The 23,911-nt window shown below is 52.6% G+C and overlaps 1 protein-coding gene and 1 non-coding gene across 3 annotated transcripts; one reads left to right on the top strand and one right to left on the bottom strand.

The window, feature by feature from the left end:
- Positions 1 to 3,524: 3,524 nt before the first annotated feature.
- On the bottom strand, positions 3,525 to 3,617 carry TRNAR-UCU. The gene is made up of 2 exons: positions 3,581 to 3,617; positions 3,525 to 3,560 (listed from the first exon to the last, which is right to left on the bottom strand). It is a non-coding gene; the product is annotated as a tRNA-Arg (tRNA).
- Positions 3,618 to 4,145: 528 nt separating this feature from the next.
- Positions 4,146 to 21,988, top strand: SLC27A4 (solute carrier family 27 member 4). 2 transcript variants are annotated; one of them, XM_038375106.2, is made up of 14 exons: positions 4,146 to 4,330; positions 7,780 to 7,991; positions 11,234 to 11,400; positions 12,217 to 12,611; positions 14,677 to 14,835; positions 15,452 to 15,521; positions 15,664 to 15,755; positions 16,425 to 16,534; positions 17,189 to 17,398; positions 17,874 to 18,000; positions 18,654 to 18,791; positions 19,469 to 19,633; positions 20,495 to 20,641; positions 21,595 to 21,988. In XM_038375106.2, the coding sequence occupies exons 3-14, from the start codon at positions 11,240 to 11,242 to the stop codon at positions 21,750 to 21,752; spliced, it is 1,932 nt and encodes a 643-aa protein (XP_038231034.1). In that variant the 5' UTR covers positions 4,146 to 4,330; positions 7,780 to 7,991; positions 11,234 to 11,239; the 3' UTR covers positions 21,753 to 21,988. The 2 variants fall into 2 exon arrangements, with proteins under 2 accessions (XP_038231034.1, XP_038231033.1); XM_038375105.2 differs by lacking the exon at positions 7,780 to 7,991.
- The last annotated feature ends 1,923 nt before the right edge of the window (positions 21,989 to 23,911 follow it).

The following is a 23,911-nucleotide window of genomic DNA, read 5'->3' as shown; positions in this document are numbered from 1 at the left end:
CCTATCCCAGCTTCTCACCCTCCCCACTTCTGTTCTCATGCCAGGAAACAGCAGAGGGGCTGGTGATTCTATTCTGCAGAGGAAGTTAGAACGGGGATGAGAAGATGGCCCAGAGCCCAGAATGTGCACGGACAGGCTGAGCAGGGAGTGCAACTCTCCTATCCTGCTTGGGGAGCTGTGTGTGGGAGGGAATGCACTTTAAAGAATGCATTGGGGTAGGGGGAGCTAGACTGGAGGGGTCTGGCCGGGTGCTGGTGGATGAGATATCCCTCCTGCCTGCCTATGTACCTTCCCAGGGGGCCTGTGGGGGAAGTGTCATTTCTTCATCTACTGAGGACTCAAATAAATTTGTTAGTCTCTAAGGTGCCACAAGTACTCCTTTTCTTTTTTGCGAATACAGACTAACATGGCCACTACTCTGAATACTGAGGACTCTGTAACTCCAGCCCTGCCTCTCCTCTTCCTCCACTCTTCACCCTCCTTCCAAACCTCTTCCCCTGACCCCTCCCTTTGCGGTTTCACCCACTTCTAAAACTGTGTCAAATGTCACACTGGAGCTGCCTCCCAAATCAGTGGAAAGGCCGAGCCCATCCCAGCTTCTGTGAAGTCCTCCCAACAGTGCTCCAGTTCTACTGGCCAGGCCCTGATCTGGGTCTCAACTGGTATAATCTTGTGGCCCTAGCCTTGATCATAAGCTCTAAAATGAGAGCCCTGTTATCCGCTTGGTACCTGTCAAGAGACGTGGTAAATCCATTTATCACATAGCTCTGCATGGATCTCACTGCCCTACAGGGAGGGTGTGTATATCTATTATCTCATCTATACAAACAAACAAAACTGGATTAATGGAGTCAGGGCTGTTTCTGAACTCCATAGGAAATCCTGAGTTTAAGGTTCTTTGTTAAATGTTATGACATAACCACTGCATCTTTCATAAATGACGGTTCAATAAACTCACTTGTAAGCAAAGTACATGTAGAATCAGGATTCTCCTTTCCTATTGATGTAAATCAGGAGAAGCCCCAGATAAGTTACAGTGTAAAACTGGTGTCAGTGAAAAGAGAATTTGGCCTAAGGTCTGTCTCTATCAATGGGTTACCTTTTGAGGTGTCTGAATTTTTACAGTATTAATCTAGAAGAACACAAAGAAATGCTATAAAACTGGTGCTGACTTTCAGGAAGGAGTCTGATAGATTGTCAGCTCTTTGGGACGGGGCCTGATATTTACCCTGTTTCTAAAGCACCGAGCACCATAAGACCTGGAGCTGTTTGGTCTTTAGGAGCTACTGCAATATAAAAGTTAAATCATAAATTTCACATTTACAGCTGCACCACAACTTTCACAAGAACTTAACCTGGAGCCCATCAGTAAGTGGGATGAGTTTGGAAATACTGAATGTTTTTCTATACATCTATGCATTCATGAAAATAAAGGCCTGATCCAGATTCTATTGTGATTGATGAGAGTCTTTCATGTGCGTTGAACAGGAGTTGGATTGGACCCATAATCCACACTTTAAATGCATTTTTCAATACAACTTTAACTGGAAGTGTGTTAGTGCCTCTATAATAATAATAATTAATACCTAACTTTTATACAGCACTTTTCATCAGTAGATTGCAACACTTTACAAAGGAGGTCAGGATCATTATTCTCATTTTACAGATGGGGAAACTGAGGCAGAGGTCAGTGAAGTGACATGCCCATTATAATGAAGGATAGAAAAAATCACTCCTTGGCTAGAAGGAAAGTGGACACAGACCCTTTAAGATTAATGTGCGCCGATAAAGTCAGGGAAAATAGAGATGTCCTGAAGTATTCCTCCCACCATTCAAAAGGTTCACAACTGACACAATAAGGGCAGATTCCTAGACAGGGAGTTAGCTCAATACTGACATTAATGAGTCTGCTGCTCTTGTGTGTTTGCGCTGCTCCCTGATGAACTGGGTGAACTTTTGGTAGAGCCAACCTAGGTTTGTTACATATTATTGTTATATTATTATATATAACATGTTATATTATTGCTCATCATTGAACCGTAAATTGGTGTTTTCAGGGATTCATAACTTGGCCATCAATATGTTAGAAATATCATGTCTTGGCTCAAAGTTCCTACATCTCAGTCCAAGGTATTGGGTTTTATTTTATTTAGCAGTGTTGTGGATGGTTTCAGAAACCCTTGTAGGGTAAAAAAAAAATGTCTCCTTGATTAAAATTAATTTTCAGCCATGGAATATCTTCAGATTAGACTCAAAGGGATCTAGGGACTGGCTTAAAAGTCCAGTACACTCAGTGGAAAGACTCCTATTTTCTTCAATGGGTTTTAAATCAAACCCGTAATCTCCTCTGAGTATGGAGAAATGTCAGGGGCAGATGAAAGTATGAATATGCAACCCCCACATCTGCCACTAAAATAACATTTTAGTCCCTGATCCTGCACTCAGTTCTGCAATTTATTGTTTATAGTCTCTATGCCAGCTCAGCAGTTCACCTAGATGCAGGGCTGGAGCTTTAGCAGGTGAATAACTTTGAAATTTAGGTGTGGGGCTACTCTTTTGACTGAAGTTACCCACATGCTTAACATGTTTGCAGGACTTGGGCCTTAAAAAATATCCTCAAAATAAACTGATTTAAACAAAGGATACTTTTGTGGGGTTAAAATCCTATATTTTTTACTCCTAACCCTTTCTTCCCCTAACAAATCTTGCCCTCGAAATAACATCAAACAAACAAAAACAAACAGCCTTTGAAGGAAAAATATCGGAGTAATTTTGATGTTTCCCAGAGTAATTTTGATGTTAATCGCGTTTTGTGTGTTTTAAATAGCATCCTAAAAAAGAACCAATTTAAAAATAACTTCACAACTAAGCAGCTAAAAATACTTCACCACAAAGCTGGGGAGTTTTAAAATAACATTGGCCAAAATTAAAACACAGTTAGAGGTAACAGAGTAGCAGCCGTGTTAGTCTGTATTCGCAAAAAGAAAAGGAGTACTTGTGGCACCTTAGAGACTAACACATTTATTCGAGCATAAGCTTGCATCCGATGAAGTGAGCTGTAGCTCACGGAAGCTGATGCTCTAATAAATGTCAAAAAGAAAAGGAGTACTTGTGGCACCTTAGAGACTAACAAATTTATTAGAGCATAAGCTTTTGTGAGCTACAGCTCACTTCATCGGATGCATCCGATGAAGTGAGCTGTTGCTCACGAAAGCTTATGCTCTAATAAATTTGTTAGTCTCTAAGGTGCCACAAGTCCTCCTTTTCTTTTTGCGAATACAGACTAACACGGCTGCTACTCTGAAACATCTAATAAATGTGTTAGTCTCTAAGGTGCCACAAGTCCTCCTTTTCTTTTTTATGGGTTTCATAGTAACACCAACCTTCCAAGTACCCAACTGATTTTTTAAAATGCCACAGCGAAGCGCACGGGTTGGAAACTGACATCCTACAAAAACGAACCGATTCAGCGACCCACTGTTAACTCGCCCACAAGCCACGTTTGCTCGGGAGGGTGCAAAATACGACTCTGGTGGGACTCGAACCCACAACCTTTGAATGACTTCGTCTGTCATCGATCTAGAAGTCCAATGCGCTATCCATTGCGCCACAGAGCCTGCCGGATAAACCCAGCCTCCTCCGCATCCCCTTCTTGACCTTTGCAAGGCACCGCTTGGCTCCAAGCGACTCGCCTTGCCCTCGTGCGGCGCCTGGGTTTGATGGGCCGCTCCGCTCTCCATCGCCGACCCCCCCCCAGCCTCTCCCCAGCCCCAGGCGCCCTCCGGCGCAGAGTTCGCCAAACTTCCCCCGTCGCGCGCCGCCTCCTGACTCCTTCCAGACACTTTTGCGGCCCCGCGCACGCTGCAGCTGGTTCCAGACGGGGCCGGGCGGCAGCGCGGAGAGACCAGACAGAGCTGGGGGGGGGAAGGGGGGGTACAATTAACTCAGATCTACCCCCGGGGGGGGGCATGTGCGATGGGGTGGGGGGTGGGGGAGAACAATGCCCGGGAAGTAGGAAGAGGGGAGTGACGCGCCCTCTGCTTTCGGCAGGAGACCACGTGTAGGATGTGGACAAAAGAACTACAGCTCCCAGCATGCCGCGCGGCTCCCAGCCCGCCCTCCCCTCCCGCATTGCTGCAGCGGCGGCAGGTTGCTCTGGGCAGGGGCAGCAGCGGCCGCAGGAAGCCGCCGGGCGCCCAGCCGGGCCATGCGGGAGGCGCAGCCCCCTGCGCGCCTCTGAGAGGCGGGCGCCGAGCAGCTGGCAGCCGCTGGCGGGGCGGACGGGAGCCGCCGCAGCGCGGGGTCCGCTGCGGGACGGTCCCGCCCCGGGGTAAGTGCGGGGAGCTGTGGGTCAGGCGCCCCCCGCCCCCTGCAGCGGCCCAGCCTCACCCCAGCGGGTCCCCCGGGCTGGCTCGGCCCCGGCCTGGGGGCGCCCCCGCTGCCGGTGTGGGGAGGGAGGGAGGCTTGTTGCGGCTACGGGGACCTTTTCCTCCCTTTGCTGGCGGGGTGGGGGGTGTCCGGCGGCTCGGCCAGGTACAGAGATCCCCGGCCCGGCCCCGGGGGGCTGCTGTTGGCGGGGAAACCCACTGCTGCCCTTCGGCGGGTCCCTCTTTCTGTGGGGAGAGGCTGCTGGGAAGGGCGCGGGATGAGCCATTGTTTGCTGGGGGCGGGGCGATCACCCCCCGAAAAGGGGGTTTAGGCTCCCTGCCATGACTGAGCCGGATTGGCTTAGGGGTGGTGCGGGGGTGGGGACTGGGAAATCGCGGTCACCTCTCTTTGGCGACACGACTGTGGTCCCCCTCTTGCTTTTAGCCCCCCAGGGTCAATAGTTGCAAAAGAGAGACCGGTTTCAGAGTAGCAGCCGTGTTAGTCTGTATTCGCAAAAAGAAAAGGAGGACTTGTGGCACCTTAGAGACTAACAAATTTATTAGAGCATAAGCTTTCGTGAGCATCCGATGACGTGAGCTGTAGCTCACGAAAGCTTATGCTCTAATACATTTGTTAGTCTCTAAGGTGCCACAAGTACTCCTTTTCTTTTTAAAAGAGAGACTGTGGCTTTCCTTCCCCCTCAAGCGGCAGACTTGCCCTTGGCTAGAAGATCAGCCTGCTGCAATGGACCGTTTAGACCCGAGTCAGGTGGCGGTGTGAGGGTTCCTGATGTGACAGCCCAGCAAACTGTGGAGCTCTCGTTTCCTGGCGGTGAGCCCTGCCTGTGTAACCCAGCTGGGTAGGACGGTAGTACAGCCCCTTTCTGAAAGAAACTAGCGGGAGGTGCAGGGTTGGATGGTAAATCCTGTTTGGAGTCTTTGAGGAGTGCAGTGATCAAAAAGGGGACAAAAGCCTGGGTCATCAGTTGTATTCTTAGTTCAACCTCTATGTTGCCTAAACACAAGAGATGCTTCTTGGTAGCATGAAAAGGGGCCTGGTGTATACTGCTGCTGTTAACAGAGCACCCAAATGTGTGCTGGGCTCTCTGTGATCCCATTGGAAAGGCAAGCTCTTTGCCTGGAAGCAACTACAATTAGTTTTGCAAAAAAAAAAAATCTCTCTTGAGCTTTGTTAGTTGTATCTCTCTGATGCTCATGGGTCACATCCTGTCCCCTTGTGGTAGGCCATGAAGGGCTTCCTTGTATGCTGCTGCTGATTTCCACTCCCTCCCACTTAAGTTCTTCGTATCAGAGAAGAGTGAATCACTGACCCTCTGCATCTTTCTTTAACATAGTGCATCTGCCAGGCAGGCCCAGTTAAGCTCAATTATCTATTTTTATGACTCTGCTAGTGACCCTTGCACCCCTTGATAATCTGTACTTCTACACTTAAACTCTGTACGGTTCATTTTTTTTTAAAACATCATCCTAATAAAATTTATTTGTGATCCTGTTGCTCCTGTTGGGAGGGTTTAATAGGACCCATGATACCTGCTGTAGGTGTAGGAGAGAAAGCAGGAGGAAATGCTGGAGGAGATGGAATGAGAGATATGGGCATTGGGTGGAATCATGCAGAGCTATGGAAATGAAGAGAAGTAGTAAAATGCAGGAAAAGAATGGAAGTCAATGGAGAGGTTAAAGAACGGGGAAGACCCGGCCAGAGCAATAGGCTTAGCAGCTGTACTTTAGCTTGTGTGGTGGGGAAAAGCCATGGCATAGGAAGTGCTTGCAACTGGAATTCCCTGAGGATGGGCTGTCCTCTGGGTAGAGAGGAAGAGATGGATTTCTGGAGCTATAGCAAAGAAAGGGGCAGCGGGATTTGGTGAGGGTTTAGGTGCCAGGGAGGAGGAAAAAGAGAAATCAGAACTAGCTGGCACTGATGCAAGCTGGAGTGATGGGAAGAGTGCTGGCACGGCTGATGCTGATGGGATAAGGGCAGAGAAGGACCATGAAACAGGATGTGTGGAGTCAGCAGTTGACTCAGTACTGTCACTCAAATCCTCACCGGTATACATTACTTGGGACCTGATTGAAAGATAGGCAGTTGGCAGGCCAATGGAAGTAACCCCAGCAGCTGGGACTATATAAACAGACAGGAAGGATGTGCCAGGGAAGAGAGTAGGGAACTTGAAGGCAGGTGAGTGGGCTGTACTTGTCCTCAGAAGCGGGTGCTGGCTACTCACAGTAAATAACACTCCAGGAATTGGCTTGCTGACGGGCTATAATCAAGCCTGGTGGTGGTTCAGAACACCTGAAGTGGTGGTGGTCTGTTACTGAGGCTGGAAAAGACTTTCAGGGGACCACTGTGTGACGGAAGAGTTTGGAAGGGAAAGATTGGCACAACCGTGGATGAGAACTATGAGGTGGGCTGGGTTGTGGGCTCTCCTAGGAACCTGGCCACACCATTGCAGACAGTTGGATTGTGTCCTTTCTGACTGGGTGCTGAAATGAAGTCCAGCAGGATACAAGATCGTGCTCAGATCTCCTTTGATGTTGGAACGTTGTTCCTGTGCTAGGCAAGACAGCCCATGAAAGGTACAGAAGCTGGAGTCACCCCAGAATAGTGAGGCTTCATTTACACACATGTGCATTGCTGGGGAAGGGAGGAGCTGTCTGCATCACCTCCTTACCCTGGAGGGCAGGTCCTCCAGGGATGTCCTATGTAGAATCCACGCACCCCACAGCCATCCTAGGTGTGTCCCCACCTTAGTCGGCACTGCTCACTTTTTGGGCCGTGGTGGCTGCCTGGTTGTCCCGCCAAAAGGAGGCAGGCTCTCGCCCCCTAATGATAGATAGGGGGATAGATCTCTCATGGGGCGCTGCAGCTAAATAAGTATTCACAAAAGCAAGCTAGCAGGAAAGAGTTAGAATCTGCCTGGCTAACTACCCTCCTCTTCTGGCTGCTTGCCTCATTTGGCTCCTGGGCTGATATCTCACTGGCTCTCCAGTATCCACAGGTCTCATCTGCACTAGGAAAACTAGGAGCAGTAAATCGCCATCACAGAACTGCCCCTGCAGCGAGTGAGTTACGGGTCCTAATTTTCCTTGTGCCGGTGCAGCCAGACAAGCCCTGAATTCCTAATGTAAAAATCAAGCAGGAGATAAAGACCTGGTTTGAGCAAAGCCTCCCAGGCCCCCGCTTCATGTCAGGAAGGAGCAGAAATGGTCACAGGCCCAACGTCAAAGCCTGTCTTCTTGGGAGCAGCTCCTGCACCTTGATGCTTTGTGAGATTGCTGGGATGCCCTGAGGAGGTTCCAGGGGGTGGGACTCAGGGTTTTTTTTGCTCCTGGCTGAGTGCTGCCTGCAATCCCAGCACTTCTGTATCTAATGATCTGACTCTTCCTTCTGCAGGCATATGGAGTGACTTGGTTAAGTGTGTGTCCAGCTCCGTCTCCCCTGTGAATGCTTGGGAGTGCTTGGCACACAGCCCGCTTTGGGGTGGAACACCAGATGCCTCAGAAAACATGTGGAACTGGCTGGAGAGGGAAAGACAGACTTGGTGCTTTGAACAGGGTGCCCATATCAGCATTGTGATCTGCATTAAATGATGGTGTTTGTAGGAGGTTTGTGAGTCTGATACCCATGGAAAGAGGCTAACTGTTGCTCAGGGAAAAGCCCCAATCAAATCTATGTGGTCAGACCCCTGCGTGGAGTTCCTCTGAAATCAATAGGGCCCCTTGCGCATACAGGGCTTTGCCCACAGATGGAGCAGCTTGCAGGAGTGGGGCTTAGATGGGCTGCAATGAATAATGCTTCTCCCTCCCCCCCCCCCCCCCGATAAGCACCCCCCGTCTCTTCAAATATGTTTGTACAGCACCAAGCATGATAGGGCCCTGACCCTGACTGGGGCCTCTCAGAACTTCTGTAATACAAGTACCCACCTACCTTATTATCTTAGCTATCTGTGATGCTCCCCATTATACCCATTTTACAGATCAGGGAACCAAAGTACAGGGAGGTTCAGTAGAAGAACCAGGAACAGAGCCCTGCTCTACTTCCCCAGCCCTTCCCCCAACAGAACCACTGAATCACAACACAATGTGCCAAACAAAGAGCAGGTCCCTGCCCGGGTGAAAGGCACGAGAGGACGGGATATGCTGGAGAGGTCATGGGAGCTTTCAGGAGGAAGTGGGTAAGGAGAGAGCTCGATGGATGTTAATATGGAGCAAGCAGGGCTGGAAGTTTGGGAGAGTCTGGGATCCTTGAACTGCGAGAGGGATTGCACGCAACGTTCCCGGGAAATCTGGGTCCATGATCACGTACGGGTGTTATAGGCGTGCCTAGGGGATCCAGTCAGCAGCCACGGCCGCCCTGTGTAGCATCATTTTATTGGCTCCTCAGATGTGCATCAGGGCACACATCCCCTGGGTTAGGTTCCTGCATTAACAGCCTGTCTCCAATAAGCAGGCTATTCTCTGCAGCCCCCAGCACTGCTGTAGCTAACCTCGGTGGACAGGGAGAAGTGTGTGATGCAAAAGAGATGGTTCCTTCAGTGAGCTCAAAAGCAGCCTCGCTCCCATGTTTGTCTGGGGAGAGTGAATCCCAGGGGATGACTGCACAGAGCACCCTATCTCCCCCCAGACGTCACCTGGGGATCAAAGAACTGAAAGGTTCCTGGCCAGAGCTTGTAATTGTGAGGGGATCCTCTGCTGCCCCAATCGCTGTGAGACCAAGGGGTTTGCCAGTCCAGGGATTTTAAATCGGTTCGCAAGAGTGAATAGGAAATAATGTGTTAATTTCCTTCCCTTTCACCCTGAGTCAGGAAGGACCAGCCTTATCCGTGGGGCCTTGAGCTCCCAGCGTGGGAGATTAGCCTATGGCTGCCTTTCCCGCTTGAGGCGCATGGAAGGATTCCTCCATAGGTTGCTGCCCTTCTGTGCCACTGCTAGCGAACGTGTCAGCCCACATTCCCATCTGGTCTGGCTGTCAGTGTGGGGGCAGGAAGGTGGAAATGCAGGCGGAGAGTCACAGCTGACCTGAGAGTCTGTGTAGGGGGGAGTGTCTAGCAGTGTGTGCTTGAGGCTGATCACTGGCATTGCCCGGTGCCCCTTGGGAGGAAGGCATGAAGGCTATGCTTACACAGCCCCTGTCCCTGCTCTACTGCCCCCCCGTGGTGTGCATCTGGGACACAGGTCTGATTTTTCCAGGAGCCCATCTGTGACCACGTTACCTGGGCTCCACTTTCTAGATCAGCTCTGGCTGCACCTCAGGTAGGATCAGCGAGGAAGTGGCATGATCATATGACAGTGTTTCTCCAGCTTTTGTATTGGTGACCCCTTTTCACACAGCAAACCTATGAGTGCGACCCCCCCCTTATCCATTAAAAACACTTTTTTTTGTATTTAACACTATTATAAATGCTGGAGGCAAAGCGGAGTTTGGGGATGGAGGCTGACAGCTCGCGACCCGCCCATGTAATAACCTTGTGACCCCCTGAGGAGTCACGACCCCCAGTTTGAGAACCCCGTCATACAAGAACCTGCAAAGCCTTACAGAGCTCAAAGGACTTAGGTCCTCTTTTCTGTCCTAGTTCCTGTTTATGCATGTGTGTGGGTTGTTGTTTTTTAAGACCTGTCAAAGGAGCATGCAAAGCTGAAATGCTTAGTAGGCCATGTGGTCTAGCACTTGGAGCCAGAGCGTGGGGTGCTGGAAGAGCTAGCCCCATTGAGCCACCAACTTGCCACGGCACAGCCGGAGAGTCAAATCCGCTTTGGTCATAGCAAAATTGGAGTAAAGTGAAAGGAGGCGCCTTGGTATAAATTGGAGGCTGATGAGCTTTTCTGGGTCTATAGGTCTGAAACATAATTCTTGTCACTGATGCATTGCTTTCCAGCCACTATCTGACAACTGCACAATGGTCCCTTGTGTATTATCCCCATTTTACACATGGGGAAACTGAGTCAAGGAGTTGGCATAACTTGTCCAAGGCAACAGAGAGAGTCTGTGTCAGAACTGGGAGTAGACCTCTCTTTCCCAGTCTCGTTCTCGAGCTATTGGCACATGCCTCTCCGCTATCTCAGTATCTGTCAGATTATGTCCCTATGTTCAGCTCCCCAAATGTGAAAAGCCATATCTCATGCAGGTGTAAATCAGCATAGTTCCACTGGTTTGACTGCAGGGCATCTCTGTGACATGAACGGAGCTACATCGATTTACACCAATGGGGGGTATGGCCCACTGGGTTTAACGTACAGTGCTGTGGAACAGAAATCTGCCTGACTCGTTCCCTGGTTCTTATCCTGCCATTTTACCTTCTCCCAGGTCCACCCTGTGTCCCATTCTTCCCCCACGAATTTCATTACGATTCTAGTTCATGCGTGTTGTAGTTTGCTGAAGTTATGGTCTCAGTCCCGGGAGACACCTTCTTGTGATCAACCCGCTTTGAGCAGGGTTAGACCCTATTGGTTCTTATCAAACCAGCAGATGAAGCCTCATCTACACCAACCTGGTGAGCTGTGCTCAGGGGTACATGGCTAGGTGCAGGCCCAGCCAGAGGCCATGACACACTCCGGCAGTTGTAGTTTCAGATGGTGCCTATTGGTAGCATCCACTGCTACCAGTCAGTTTATACAGGGAAGCCCAACGGGGTGCCATGCAGGGGTTCAATCCTGCTTGCCTTTCTGTCATGCATGGCCTGCTAAGGGGAGCAGGATTTAGCCCATGTTGCCATCCTCATTCCCACCTTGACACCTCCCAAGGCAGGGAAATTTCAGTTTCTTTGTCACTCCTACTTCAGGTTGGCGTCTGCCTTGGGAAGGGTCAAAGTTAAAACCAGCAACTGATCTCCGCTCTCTCTCCCCCACAGGTCAAGATGTTGCGGCTGGCTTCCCTCACCACGCTCTTTGTGCTCTTCAGGCTGGTCCTGAAGCTCTCCTGGGTTCAGGTGATCCCTGCCCTCTTCATATTCTACTTGGGCTCCGGGGGATGGAAATTCCTGCGCATCGTCTTCAAGACAATAAGGAGGGACTTCCAGTAAGTGTCCTAACTGGAAACCTCCCTCTCTCTGTCCTGTTTGCATTAAGGTGACCCCAAGCATGGAACCAGGTAGGGGGAGCTGGGCAGCCAAGGTAGGAGAAGCATCCTGCTGTGGCTGGGGCAACGCAGGGATGAGAGTGGAGAGCTCTGAATACCAGCATCTTGCCTACACCTCAGCCCCCTGCTGAGGTTACTCAGACAGCTCAGTGAGGAATGCAGCCCCTGCCAGGCGAGGGCGGGGAGAGTTGCTCCTAGGACCTGAGATCTTTCTGAAATCTCTGGCCAAGTCTCTCTGAGATACAGCTGAAGCTGAGATCCCGAGGCTGGCGACTGTCTCTGACCTTGGACTTCCCTCAGTCCCTAAAAACGCTGACTTAGCAGTCATGTGTCTGCACCCTGGACCTGACTCTCTGAGCCAGGACCAAGGAGACTCAAAGAATGTATCGTGATCAAGGACGAGCTGGCATCTAGTGAGGAGTCCTGGGGGCGTGGCTCGGAGGGAACAGGTGCCCCTTGGCCTGTTGCACAATATCTGCTGCCCTGAGGTGGCAGGGCTGTTCCTTTAGCTCATTTGGGGATTGGCGAGGAGCATTTGTAATCCACTTTGAGGGGAAAGGGCTGGGTTCTAACCCCTTCCCTGCTTCTTGGCTGTAATCCATTTCTGGTTGTAAAGGGTCTCTCTGGAAAGCTCCACATGCAGATCCCCTGCTCCCCCTGAACAATGGGAGGGAGACCCACAGTCTAGGCTGGGTCTGGTTACATGGCCTCCATGTGGATCAGTGCAGAGAATCTTCTGTCCGGTTTGGTTGGCAGCACTGGGCTAGTCCTGCTAAGGGTGAAGTGGCAGGTGTGGCAGCACTTGCGGGGAAAGAACACCATCCCCAAGATCTTCCAGAAGACAGTCCGCAAGCATCCGGAGAAGACGGCGCTGATCTTCCAGGGAACGGGTGAGAGCTGGACCTTCCGCCAGCTGGATGAGTACTCCAGCCAGGTGGCCAACTACCTGTATGAGCAGGGCTTACGCTCCGGCGACGTTGTGGCCTTGTTCATGGAGTCCCGCAACCAGTACGTGGGCCTCTGGCTGGGGATGGCCAAGATTGGGGTGGAGGCGGCGCTCGTGAACTCCCACCTGCGTATGGAGGCCCTGCTGCACTGCATCAACATCTCCAACTCCAAAGCTGTGGTGTTCGGGGCCGAGATGATGGAAGGTGAGAGGAGTCGGTCGGTTGTGTCTCCAGGCATGTGCCTGGAGGTGGCAAAGTAGTTGGGCCTCCCAGCGTTGGGCTCCTTCCCCTTTTCCCCCCCCCCATCTTTGCTGGCTAGTCTGGCTCAGTGATAAGAGTAGCCACGGGTGGGTCCCTGAACTGTTGTAGGGGGGTGAGTGGGGTGATTCCAGGAGGGCTGCTGACATGAGACCCTCTGGCTCTGTTGCTGGAGGGTGAGACAGAGCTGGCCCTTGAGGACCATGCATAAGAGGTGGGGCTTCAAGAGGCTGTGTGGGGGGTGCATTTTGGTTTAGTGGAGTGTGGGTATCACCAGGGGCCACCCAGTGAGGTAGGTAGGGAGTCAAGAATTGTAATGGGACACTGCTGTGAAATCTGCTAAGCCAGGGTCTCTAATGCCAGGGTATCAACTGGGGGCGGTTTGCTGCCATGAGAACAGGCACCTTTCTGGCAGCCCCCCAACCTGCTATGGTTATGGCTGGGGTTTTGCACCGGACGCTAACACCTTTGTGATGACTCCATGGGATTGGGGAAACACCTGCCAAGATCTGAGCTGTGTAAATGCCCAGGAAGGAGAGTCATTGTCTAGAATGAACCAAAGGGCTAGAATACAATAACTAAGGCAGGTGGGAAAACTTAGGCTGAATATCAGGAGCTGGGGGACCACTCTCAGGTTGTGGAGCAGTTTGGAGGAGGACGCTCCAGCCGTGGGGATATTTAAAACAAATCTCAGAAAATACAGTAGTTGGTTCAGGAGATGGGTCACTGTCGCTTCAGGCTGCTGGTTCAAATCCAGTCCTGGTCAATAGTTCCTGAGGGCCTCATTCACCTCTGTAATGAAGTTATGCCAGTGTAAAGCAGGCCCTGAGAGTTGTTTGGCCACCTTGTGAAATGAGTTGGCTGGTTCTCAGCCCTGTCCCCAATGGACAAGTGTCACCTAAACCATCACCCCAGCTGGTCCTTATTGGTTGCTCCTTAGAGGGACCCAATACCAAATAGACAATAGAGACTGACTTCTCTTGTCCTGACAGTTGGTCCTTCTGGCATAGGGATGAGGCACGTTGGCAGGGCCTTGTGGAGGAAGCTTGCCCTTGTGGATAAACAGAGGTCCGCTACTTCCACTGAGTTCCTCTTGGGAACATTTCCCTGTCATGTGGTGGCGTTTGGTCAAACGAATGAGTCAAATCAGGGGACCAGATGAAAGCAAGCTCCCATTATGGGGATAGCTGTGGCTGCTGGGTGACCTCCCCCATCACATGTCGGTGCAGTCTCTCTTCTCCCCGGGGCAGGACTTTACATTTGTTAGGAGTGATTTTCCCCTCAGCACCTGCGGCCCCCATGCCCAGGTCTCTTCAGGTCACTCTGCAGTTCGGCCCCATCTTCTTGTGCCTTTGCCAGGGTGCTGGAACAATTTTAAGGCGGGGGTGCTGAAAGCCATTGCTCAGAACTGTAAAGCCTGTGTATGAGGGAAGCCAGCATTAGTCTACTATTGCTCCAAGCCAGGGGCTGTTGCCACACCCCCAGCATCACTAGTTCCAGCACTCCTGGCCTTTGTCCACTAATGCCCAGTCCAGTGTTGTCCGCAGACCACCTCAGTGTTGAATTCACACCTGAGAGGCACCTGGCCAGGGACAGAGAAGGGAATGGGAGTTTCTGATTTTCTTTTTTTTAATAGAACCTAAAATGGTCCTGGGCTGTGGCCAGCAAGGACTGTCCAGGCTTGGAGGCTGACAGGGGCCTTCCTGTTGTGCTGGCTGCAGTTTCACGGACGGCATGAAAGTGCTCTGAAGAGTCCAAGTCTCACTGCTCTAGGCCCTAGCCTACAGCCGCCTGGGGGAAGCAAGTTCCTGAGCCAGTTGCCCTCTTAGGCTGGGGAGAAGGCAGACCGGGCCTGGGGTAGGCTACAGGCATAACATCGGCTTGGACAGGCATGGGATGGGGAGGTTTAGCTTTGTAACCCTTGCCACCCCTCTCTCCGTGCTGCTGGATCTCAATGTCTCATAGACGTCCTTTCTCAGAGCTCCTGTTTTGTGCTCTCCTTCTCTCCCAGCCATGCAGGAGGTACAGCCCTCCCTGGGGAAATCTGTTCGTCTCTTCTCCACCGGAGACTGGAATCCAGAATCCGCACCCCCAGGCACAGAACACCTGGACCCGCTCCTGGAGATGGCTCCTCGGCACCTGCCAAGCCCCCCAAAGAAGGGTTTCCTAGGTATGACAAGGTGTGGAGAGGGAGTGTGGGTTATTGTGCCTCTGGCAAATGAAGGGAGGGACTTTGTGCTGTTCCCATGTGTCCTCCAGCAATGGATAATCCCTGGGTGCCAACAGCTCATCTGCTGCCTGTCACCTGGGGTGAAACAAATCCAGTCACGTCCATGTAAGCAGCAGAAAGATGGAGCGAGTGCAACTCCCCAGTCTGCTGACTTGTAACTCCTCTGCACCAAGCTCTGGGAAGCTGTTGCTTTACACTAGCCTGCTGTTGTGCAAGCCGGGCTTGGAGATTGATGCTGAGCGCCAGTGCACTTACCTCTGTGGAGGTCTCCCATCAAAGTATTTACCAGGTCTGAACCTGCTTAGCTTAGCGAAGAGCCCGACTTGTTGTTGGTGCTGTACAAATAATGAGGCCAGCTTGGGCGAGCTGACTCAATGGCAGCCCGAGGTGTGGTGGCCGTAGCCAACACAGGGAATGAGGGCGTATTCAATAGCCTGGCTTGATCCAGCACGCTGGCCCTTCTGGCTCCTTGGGAAGAGGGTGCGAGGCCGCTGGAGTTTGTGAGATGCTGCTGTGATACTGAATCCTGTCTCTGCCTTCCCCACCTGCCCTCCAGATAAACTCTTCTACATCTACACCTCCGGCACGACGGGGATGCCCAAGGCAGCCATCGTGGTCAATTGCAGGTAAGGGGGGGGCTGTGCAGGAGCAGGTCGGTGCTGGATACGAGGGGAATGGGGGTGAGATCTGGACCCTGCTAGCAATGGAGGGCTCTGCTGGGCTGTTGCTCTGGTATGGCTACTGATGCACCCACTTCTCCTGCCCCAGGTACTTCCGCATGGCATCCCTGGTGTATTACGGATTCCGCATGAGGCCAGATGATGTGATATACGACTGCCTCCCTCTCTACCATGCGGCAGGTATCCGAGCGCTGTGTATGCATTGAGCCCCTGCTTGCGCGTCTCTCTGCCCTAGCCTCTGTAGCCTTTCTCCTTGCTCGTGATGTCATCTGACTCACAGTCCAGGGGCTGCTGCAGTGACTGTCATAACATAACCACCAGCTCCTGTGTGCTGAGGAGGGGCTTGCCTGCCTGTCCCCACTGGATCAGTGTGAAGGACTGGGGTCTTCACAAGGTCCATGGTAGCCACCTAACAGTACTGGGAGCCCAGGACAAGGCAGCTAGTTGTTAGATCAGGAAACTGGTAGTACGGACCCCTGGGACCTGTTTCTGGCTTGCCAATGTGCCTCAGTTTCACCATATATAAAATGGGGGTAACGATGCACATCTTCCTCTGTAAGGTGCTTAGAGACCTAAGTGAGGGTATTGAGGGGGGCCCATTAGCACCACTCGTGATGGGAGTTGGGCACCACCCACTAAGAACCTACCTGAGTCCCTCCAGCTCTATCCAACAGCCCTGGGATGGAGACACCTTCTGGTCCCTACTGGATCCTGGGCTGGATTCAAACCAGATGCCTCAAGGTGAAAGGCTCCATGTCCCCAAGCCAGCCTGTCCTGTTTTTGGGATCAGCCACCCTCTTCCGACAGGCGGGAGGTTAATGGTTTCCCCTGCGCTCCCCTGTCACCCAGGTAACATTGTCGGGATTGGCCAGTGCCTCCTCCAGGGGATGACTGTGGTGATCCGGAAGAAGTTCTCAGCCTCTCACTTCTGGGACGACTGCGTGAAGTACAACTGTACGGTGAGGCAGTGGGGGTGCAGGGGCCTCACGGTGGGGGGTTGGCCAAGGAACCCCAAGAATCAGCAACTTGCTGGGAATCTCGGCAGTGGGGCCCTTGGATGTCTTTAAACCAAGCTTTGGCTGGCTGTTCCCTGGGGAGATGATGGTAAGTGCAGCTGGGTCTGATGAGAGCCGATAGCTTTCTCCCCAGTCATGGACCAGGCACCTGCTGTGCTAGGCACTGTACAAATGGAACAAAAGCTGGTCCCTGCTGCAAGGAGCTTACAATCCAAGTAGTTCCATGTCCTTTCCTTGCTCCTGCTCTTTATTGTATCGTGCTCTGGAGGGCAGTCGGGGTGTTGCCTCCTGCAAGCAAAACAGGGAATGCCAGACCGGTTATTCCAACTTACAAGGAGGCAGCCAGCTAGTTGGGAGGCACAGAATTGGCAAGCAGGACTCCTGGGTTCCATTCCTGGCTCTGCTACTGACTCACTGGTTGACCTTGGGCAAGTCTCTTCCTCTGACTGTCCCTCCCCATCTGTATAACGGGGCTGTTAACACCCACCTGGCTCCTGGGGGCTTTTCAGGATTGACGCTGCTCAAATACTCTGTGGCCCCTGGGTGGAGGGTGCTGTGGAAGGGCACGGTGTGCCATGGCTCCCTTCCCTTCTGCAGATTGTCCAGTACATCGGGGAGATCTGCCGCTACCTCCTGAACCAGCCGTCCCAGGAGGTGGAGCGGCAGCACCGCGTGCGCATGGCACTTGGGAATGGGCTGCGGATGTCCATCTGGAAGGAATTCATCTCCCGCTTTGGGATCCCCCAAATCGCCGAGTTCTACGGTGCCACTGAGTGCAACTGCAGCCTGGGCAACTTCGACAATAATGTACGGCCCTGTCTGTGTCCTTCTGCTGGCCGCTGCGGCATCTCCCCACCTCCTGCAGCCGGGTCCTCCCTCCCCCTGGCTGCCAAGATAACCATGTTGTCTCGTACAGACACACGGCCTTGGTGCTCCTGGTGGGATGATTCAGGCGCTCCGTGCCCAGAGAGCTGGCAGAGCAGGCCAGGGCAAGGGGCTAGGGATGGGAGCAGACATGGGAGGGGATGTCAGGAGACACCCCTTCTGATCCTGAGTAAGCATCCCTCTGCGGGCAGGTGCAAGGCCCCTCCGCTGACGTTGGCAGGGAGCCCTGAGTGACCTTGGGAAGGTCGCAGATTGTGTCTGGTCTCTGGGGTGGGGTAGCTCCCGCATGTCTGGGCAATCCCTTGGCTGGCAGCTGGGGCGATAGGAGGGAAGCAAGGGTCGGGACAGAGAGACTTCTAGCTGCCATTGGGCTCTCTCTGCGTTCTCTCAATTCCAGGTTGGTTCCTGTGGCTTCAACAGCAGGATCCTGCCTGGGATTTACCCCGTCACCTTGGTGAGGGTGGACGAAGACACCATGGAGCTGATTCGTGGGCCGGATGGACTCTGCATCCCTTGTAAACCAGGTGAAGGGGGATGGGGCAATGCGGGGAGCAGCTTCTGTCTATTGGTACGTCCCTCTGTCCTGTGTTGCATGAGGCCTGAACTAGAGCCCTGATTTGTGATTAGCTGTGCAGGAGTCTCCGTTCTGCCAAGCATCCAGAAGCATCCTGTGCTGTGATTTAGAAATCATTCCCCCTTTTGGTGACTCTTTGCACCTCCTGGGCTCTGGTTCAGTAGCGACTGGACGTGGTTACCAACGACAGGTGATAGATGTGAAGCGAGTGTGATAGTTCTCAGCCCAGTTCCCACATTTCTGCAATCACTACCACAGCTGGCACTCCCTGGCCATCCCAAGGGCAGTTTCAGCGGAGAGCTCAGGGACTGAACTGGCCACGGAGACAGTGCGAGGGAGGAGCTCAGTCAGAGGTCCCTGTGGGTCAGGGTTGAGCTACATTGGGAGGGCAGCCTGGGGGAAGCTTGCTGAGGTAAACTGGACACCGGTGCGCTAAGAGATGTTTGCACAGTAGAGCCCCCGTGTCCTCCCTAAAGCATCTCCTCCTCCCACGGAAACAGGATGCGTGCATGCCCTGCGGAGCTGGCAATCTCTGCATACTCTTGTCTCTGAGACATCAGAATGGCTGGGTCTGAGCATATCCCTCACCCTCTCTGCCCACAGGGGAGCCGGGACAGCTGGTAGGACGCATCATCCAGAGCAATCCTCTGCTGCACTTCGACGGGTACCTGAACCAGTCGGCCACTAGCAAGAAGATCGCCCATGATGTGTTTGCCAAGGGGGACTTGACCTATCTTACCGGTGAGGGCCCTTATCCCCTAGCTGCAGAGAGTGCACTCTGAGAGCAGGGGGTTGATGCTGACAGGTTCACTTGGTCTCCAGGGTCTCCTTGCTAGTCCCAGCAAGGCCTTTGGTTAATCCTCTGCTTGCTGTCCCCATCCATACCTGGCGATCTCGCTCAATCACACTTATCCTTCCAGAGCCTCCCATCTTCCCTCTTTAACCACTTTGCAAACAGGAATTAAGACTCCCAAACGCACTCCCTGACCCCAGAACTGGGGCAGGATAGTTTATCCTTTTGAGGCCCTGAGGGAAAGTGATTTGTCCAAGGTCACCCAACGAATCCAGTGGCAGGGTCTTGGTATATTGTTAAGCCCAGGTTGTTGCAGTAACTACTTGATCACGCTTCCTTCCACTGCTCCGTGTGGCCCAAGAGCCAGGACTTCAGAGTTCTAATCCCAGCTCTGCCCCTGACTCCTGGCGGGCAGGTCACTTCCCCTCTCTGTGGCTCCAGTCCTCAGCTGTTGAATGGAATTAACAATCATGATCTGACTCAGGCTGGGGGATAGTGAGGCTGATGTTCATGAAGTGCTTGGAGAGCCCTGGATGGAGGACACTCTAGAAGAGCAGAGTGTTACGGAGCAGAGCTCCCACCCTGGGAGCCTGTAGGCTCCTCTGATTTCCTCTGGCTCCCCCAGGAGACGTGCTGATGATGGACGAATATGGCTACATGTACTTCCGGGACCGCACTGGGGACACCTTCCGTTGGAAGGGTGAGAACGTCTCCACGACAGAGGTAGAGGGGACTCTGAGCCGTATCCTCCACATGACAGATGTCGTCGTCTACGGGGTGGAGGTGCCAGGTAACCAGGGCTGAGGGGGGAACGTCTCTCTGCTCTTGCTAGCCTTCCTTTGTCCTAAGTTCGGGAGTGATGGCCCTTTGGCACTTGATGCCTGGGCCCTGGTCTCCATCCTGTGAGTCTCATTGTTTATCCCGCTGCATGGGAGAGGGAGGAGGAAAGGTCAGGATTGGGGTGCAGAACCTCCCATCCCTCGGCCGTGGGTGCATGAAACGCTTTGACTGGAAACTCTCACCTAATCTGGTTTGCCTGCGTGTAAATGACAACACAAGGTGCAGGGCAGAGCCAACCCCATTCTCGCTGATCTTGGGAGTTATTTCGGCCAAAGGCAGCTCTAATGGGATGAGGTGGCCACTGGTATCGCTGGTATCTTGGCTTATAGGGCAACGGCATCCAGCCAAAGCCATCCCCAGTGGTAGGGGAACAGTGCAGAGAGATTGGAGCTTTCTTGGATGTGTTCAAACGAGGGGCTGATGCTGGGGACGCCGGCAAGGGGGTCACTGTTGGGGGGGTGAGGTGTATGTATGTGGTGCTGAAGGATGGAGACTGTGTCACTGATGTATTATTTAAGGTGAGCCTTGGGGTTGTGTGTGTGTGTGTTACCTCTGCCTCTTAAACACGTTGCTAACAGCCTGGCATTCCAGAGCCCTTTGGATTATCTGTCTTGTTGTGGGCTTCTGTGGAGATGCCTTTGTATGTTGTGTCTAGTCTTAGGCATGTTGCTGCCGGCCTGGCCAGCTCTGTCCACGGTCAGCTGGTGCATCGAGCTTGCTAAAGCTGCTCCCTGGCTGGGGGTGGGGGGTATGTGAGTGATTGCAGCAGCCCCTTCCTACTGTGTGCATCACCTTCTGTCCTTTGTTCCAGGCACTGAGGGGAAGGCAGGGATGGCAGCCATTGCTGACCCCAAGAATTCCTGCAACCTGGAGAGCTTTGCCAATGAGCTGAAGAAGGCCCTGCCATTGTACGCACGGCCCGTCTTCTTGCGAGTGCTGCCAGAAGTCCACAAGACAAGTGAGCCCGCCCCACTGGGGGCACTTTCCTTTTGAATTGACAAAAATCCGGGAGTGTTTGGAATAGGGGAGACTTGAAGTTAGGGTTCTATTCCTGACTGTCACTGATTCACTGTGTGACCTTAGGTGGGTCACTTCCCCGTCCATGCCGCAGCTTTCCCCCCTGTAAAATGCGGTTGTACTGACCTTCGGCAGGCAGGTCGGGGCGGCTTAATTCTCGGCATGCAAAGGGACTGGAAAGTCTGGCTCGTTAGCAAGTCCATTTTTCTTTTTTGCTCTCTCCATATGCTCTGGGATGGTGCCTGGGCGTTCGATGCCCGTGTACACTGGTGACCACACGCCTTGCAAAGATGTGGGGTGCCAGGCCCTCGCTCTGGGATGTCCTGGCCCTGCTGGCTGACTGACTGTGTCTTTAAACACGGCTGTCGGTAGTGGCCCTCTAGCACGAGCAGGGAAGATAGGAGGTGATGGCTGAGGACTGCACTGAGCTTTCCAAGGGGCATGGTCTGCAGCACATAGTGAGAGAACGGTGCTGTAGGAGAATGGTGCGGGTGGAACGCACGCTCTCCCAGTGTGGTGCTCTGTCCTCTAGGGGTGGCTGGGCCTCATAGCAGAGGGTGCTCAGTCAATAGAGACTCTCACTTTGAGATGGAGAAGCCCTAAATTCAATCCCTCATGCAAATGGCTCACCCAAAGGTGCAGCATAGCCCCAAAATCTGGCTAGCAAGGGTTATGTCTGCTAGTCCCATCTCAGCCATGCTGTGGGCAGGATCCTACAAGGGGTGATGGGCTGATTCCCTCCTTGTGGGTGTTCCTAGTGGCAGTGGAGGGTGGCAGGCTTGATTTTCAAAGAGGAGGCACCCGTTGAGAAGGTGGAATGGAGGCACAGGGAGCTACCACAGGCGACCTTCCTTCCCCACCGCTGCCCCTAACCCCTTGCTGCTTCCACCCCAGGCACCTACAAGTTCCAGAAGATGGAGCTGCGCAGGGACGGATTTGACCCTGCTGTGGTGAAGGACAGGCTGTACTTCCTGGACTCCAGGCAAGGCTGCTACCTCCCACTGGACATGGAGGCCTTCAGGAGGATCCAGTCAGGACAACAGAAGCTGTAATGGGCGAGGTTCTGCAAGTCGCCTCTTGGATCCCTTTGCTGTGTCAGGATGGGGTGGGCCTGGGGAAGGAAAGGGTTAAAGGATGATGTGAAGGGCACACGTGGGGTTTATTTAACAAGTTTTACAGACACAGATGGGCGTGTTGGGTGGGGTGGGTTGGGTTACGTACCAAAGTATAGAATCATTACAGCTTTATTTTCTACTTCATACAAGGGTGGCCCCCTGGGCTGTGAGCATGGGGTCTTCTATTCATCTATGGCCAGGGACATGGGATTTTTGCCAGGCCAAGATGGCAAAGATAGGGGGCAACCACCTTCCACCGGCCTCCATTTCCCTGCCTTTGTTTGTTTCTCTCCTTTGCTGTCCTGCTCACACTGCAGAGTCCAAAAAGGGCTGATGGCAGTAGTGCCTCTCTCAGACCCCTATGAGCGATGGGGTGCTGGTCCTCCTCCAAAGCAGCCAAGCTGAGGTGAGCTTTGCACTCTGCACTGAACCAGCCAACTGGCTGGGGGCCATCATGCAAGGCAAAAAACATTGCCCTCTTTGTGGTTCACTGTTGAAGCATTGCAACTTTGTTGGGGTGGGGGAGAGCATACGGGGGTGGGGGCGTGTTGTGGGGCTCAGAGGAGGGAAGGGCAAGTGTCTCTACCATGCTTCATTCTTTCCAGGGGATGATTTTTCTATTTTTATGATCATACTTTTTTTGGTCTTAATTTATTGTATTTTTTTTAATCTGCCACAAGTTTGTGCGCTGGGTGGTGGGGACGTTCTGCTGCTAGAATATCCTTGTCTCTTTTTTTCTCACACGAGGACATCCCCCTTCATCTGGGCCTGATCCTTCTCTTCCAGAGGTTAGGGCACAAAGTCCACAGGCAGTCTGTTCCCAGATCTACCTGTCCGGGAGCAGGAGGGGACTGGAGCTGTGACCTTGTGGAATTGCGCCTCCTTGGGGCTGTTCTCAGCTGGAGTTTATGCCCTGGGTGAGGGGTGCAATGCTGCTGATCTGGTGTTGTGTAACTTGTCATCCTGGCTGTGTGTCACACACCTCACTGTTGTAAAGATCAGGCCATTAATCGCATGGCTTTTATTTTCTTGCTGCGGGGTTGAGCATCTGCAAACCTTGTTGGGGGACAGTGCTCACCATCTCAGAAAATCCATTTGTTCACGTTCAGAGCACCCTTAGCCACATCTGATTCTGTGTGATCCCATGGAGGGCTGGATGAGAGAGCAGGAAAGATCTATTCAGGGAAAAGCACGTTGTGTTTATACTATAGCGAGATGAGTCCTGAAAACAGGGTCTCTGTATGTCCATCGGTCTGTCAGTGCGGTAGGGTAGGCATCTGCTTTCTTTGTTCTGCTTGTGGAGGTCCAACACCCTGCCCCCCGAATCTGTTCTGCCCTCACGGCTAAATCTGAGCACGAGTGATTTGGGTTTTCCCAGATGCTGCTCTCTTGTTTGGTTGTCCGTGCTGTAGCGGGGGGCCTGGGTTGGAAACTGGCACACAGAAGCTATTTCATGTGACAGGAGGAGAATTTTCACATCCCTCCCCTTGTCAGAAATGTCCTTGGGAAGAGGGAGACTATTCTTACCTGTTGCTAGATGTTAAGAGACCAGTTGCCAAATGGGCATGTTTGCATTCATGACATGCAGGCTTGAGTGAGGGAACCTGAGTCTCGCTTGCATACTTCTGTGGCTGGCTTCCTAGTCATCCAGTGTTCCCTGGCCAAGCGAGAACTTGGGATCCACTGCTCCAAAACCACAGATCTCTGTGATGTGAGCTAAAGGAGATTCTCCATCAGTGGTGGTTGTATTATTAGGGCATATAGCTGTGGCCTCCAGCCAGCAGATGAGGGGCAGTGGCAATACCCCACTGTAGCATGAGGAGAGATGGGTTTGCAGACAGTGCAGGCACCACAAGGAGGCCTAGTGGTGGTGACCCTGCTGCAGAAGAAGACAGGTGTTCGACAACATTCTGTGGTAGAATCCTAGGGTTTGTCTGTCTTCACTGTATAGCTAACCTGGGTGATTGGCACCTAAGTCTGGGCACTCAGGTTAGTCTAGCTTGGGTATGACAACAAAGCCCTGTCCCCATTAGTGTGTATGTTTCTGCGTTCCTGTGTGTGTGTGTGTGTGTGTGTGTGTGTGTGTGTGCGTGCAC

The sequence above is a fragment of the Dermochelys coriacea genome, chromosome 16 (genome assembly GCF_009764565.3).
Source record: "Dermochelys coriacea isolate rDerCor1 chromosome 16, rDerCor1.pri.v4, whole genome shotgun sequence".
Taxonomy (NCBI): domain Eukaryota; kingdom Metazoa; phylum Chordata; order Testudines; family Dermochelyidae; genus Dermochelys; species Dermochelys coriacea.
Note: the sequence above shows the minus strand (reverse complement) of the source record. Positions and strands in the feature narration are given on the sequence as shown.

Bases quoted from the DNA above. Each gene is read 5' to 3' on its own strand.
- SLC27A4 (XM_038375105.2), top strand. From the start codon at position 11,240: ATGTTGCGGCTGGCTTCCCTCACCACGCTCTTTGTGCTCTTCAGGCTG. The intron at 15,756-16,424 runs GTATCCGAGCGC...CCTGTCACCCAG, and splicing joins CCCTCTCTACCATGCGGCAG to GTAACATTGTCGGGATTGGC. The intron at 19,634-20,494 runs GTAACCAGGGCT...CCTTTGTTCCAG, and splicing joins CTACGGGGTGGAGGTGCCAG to GCACTGAGGGGAAGGCAGGG.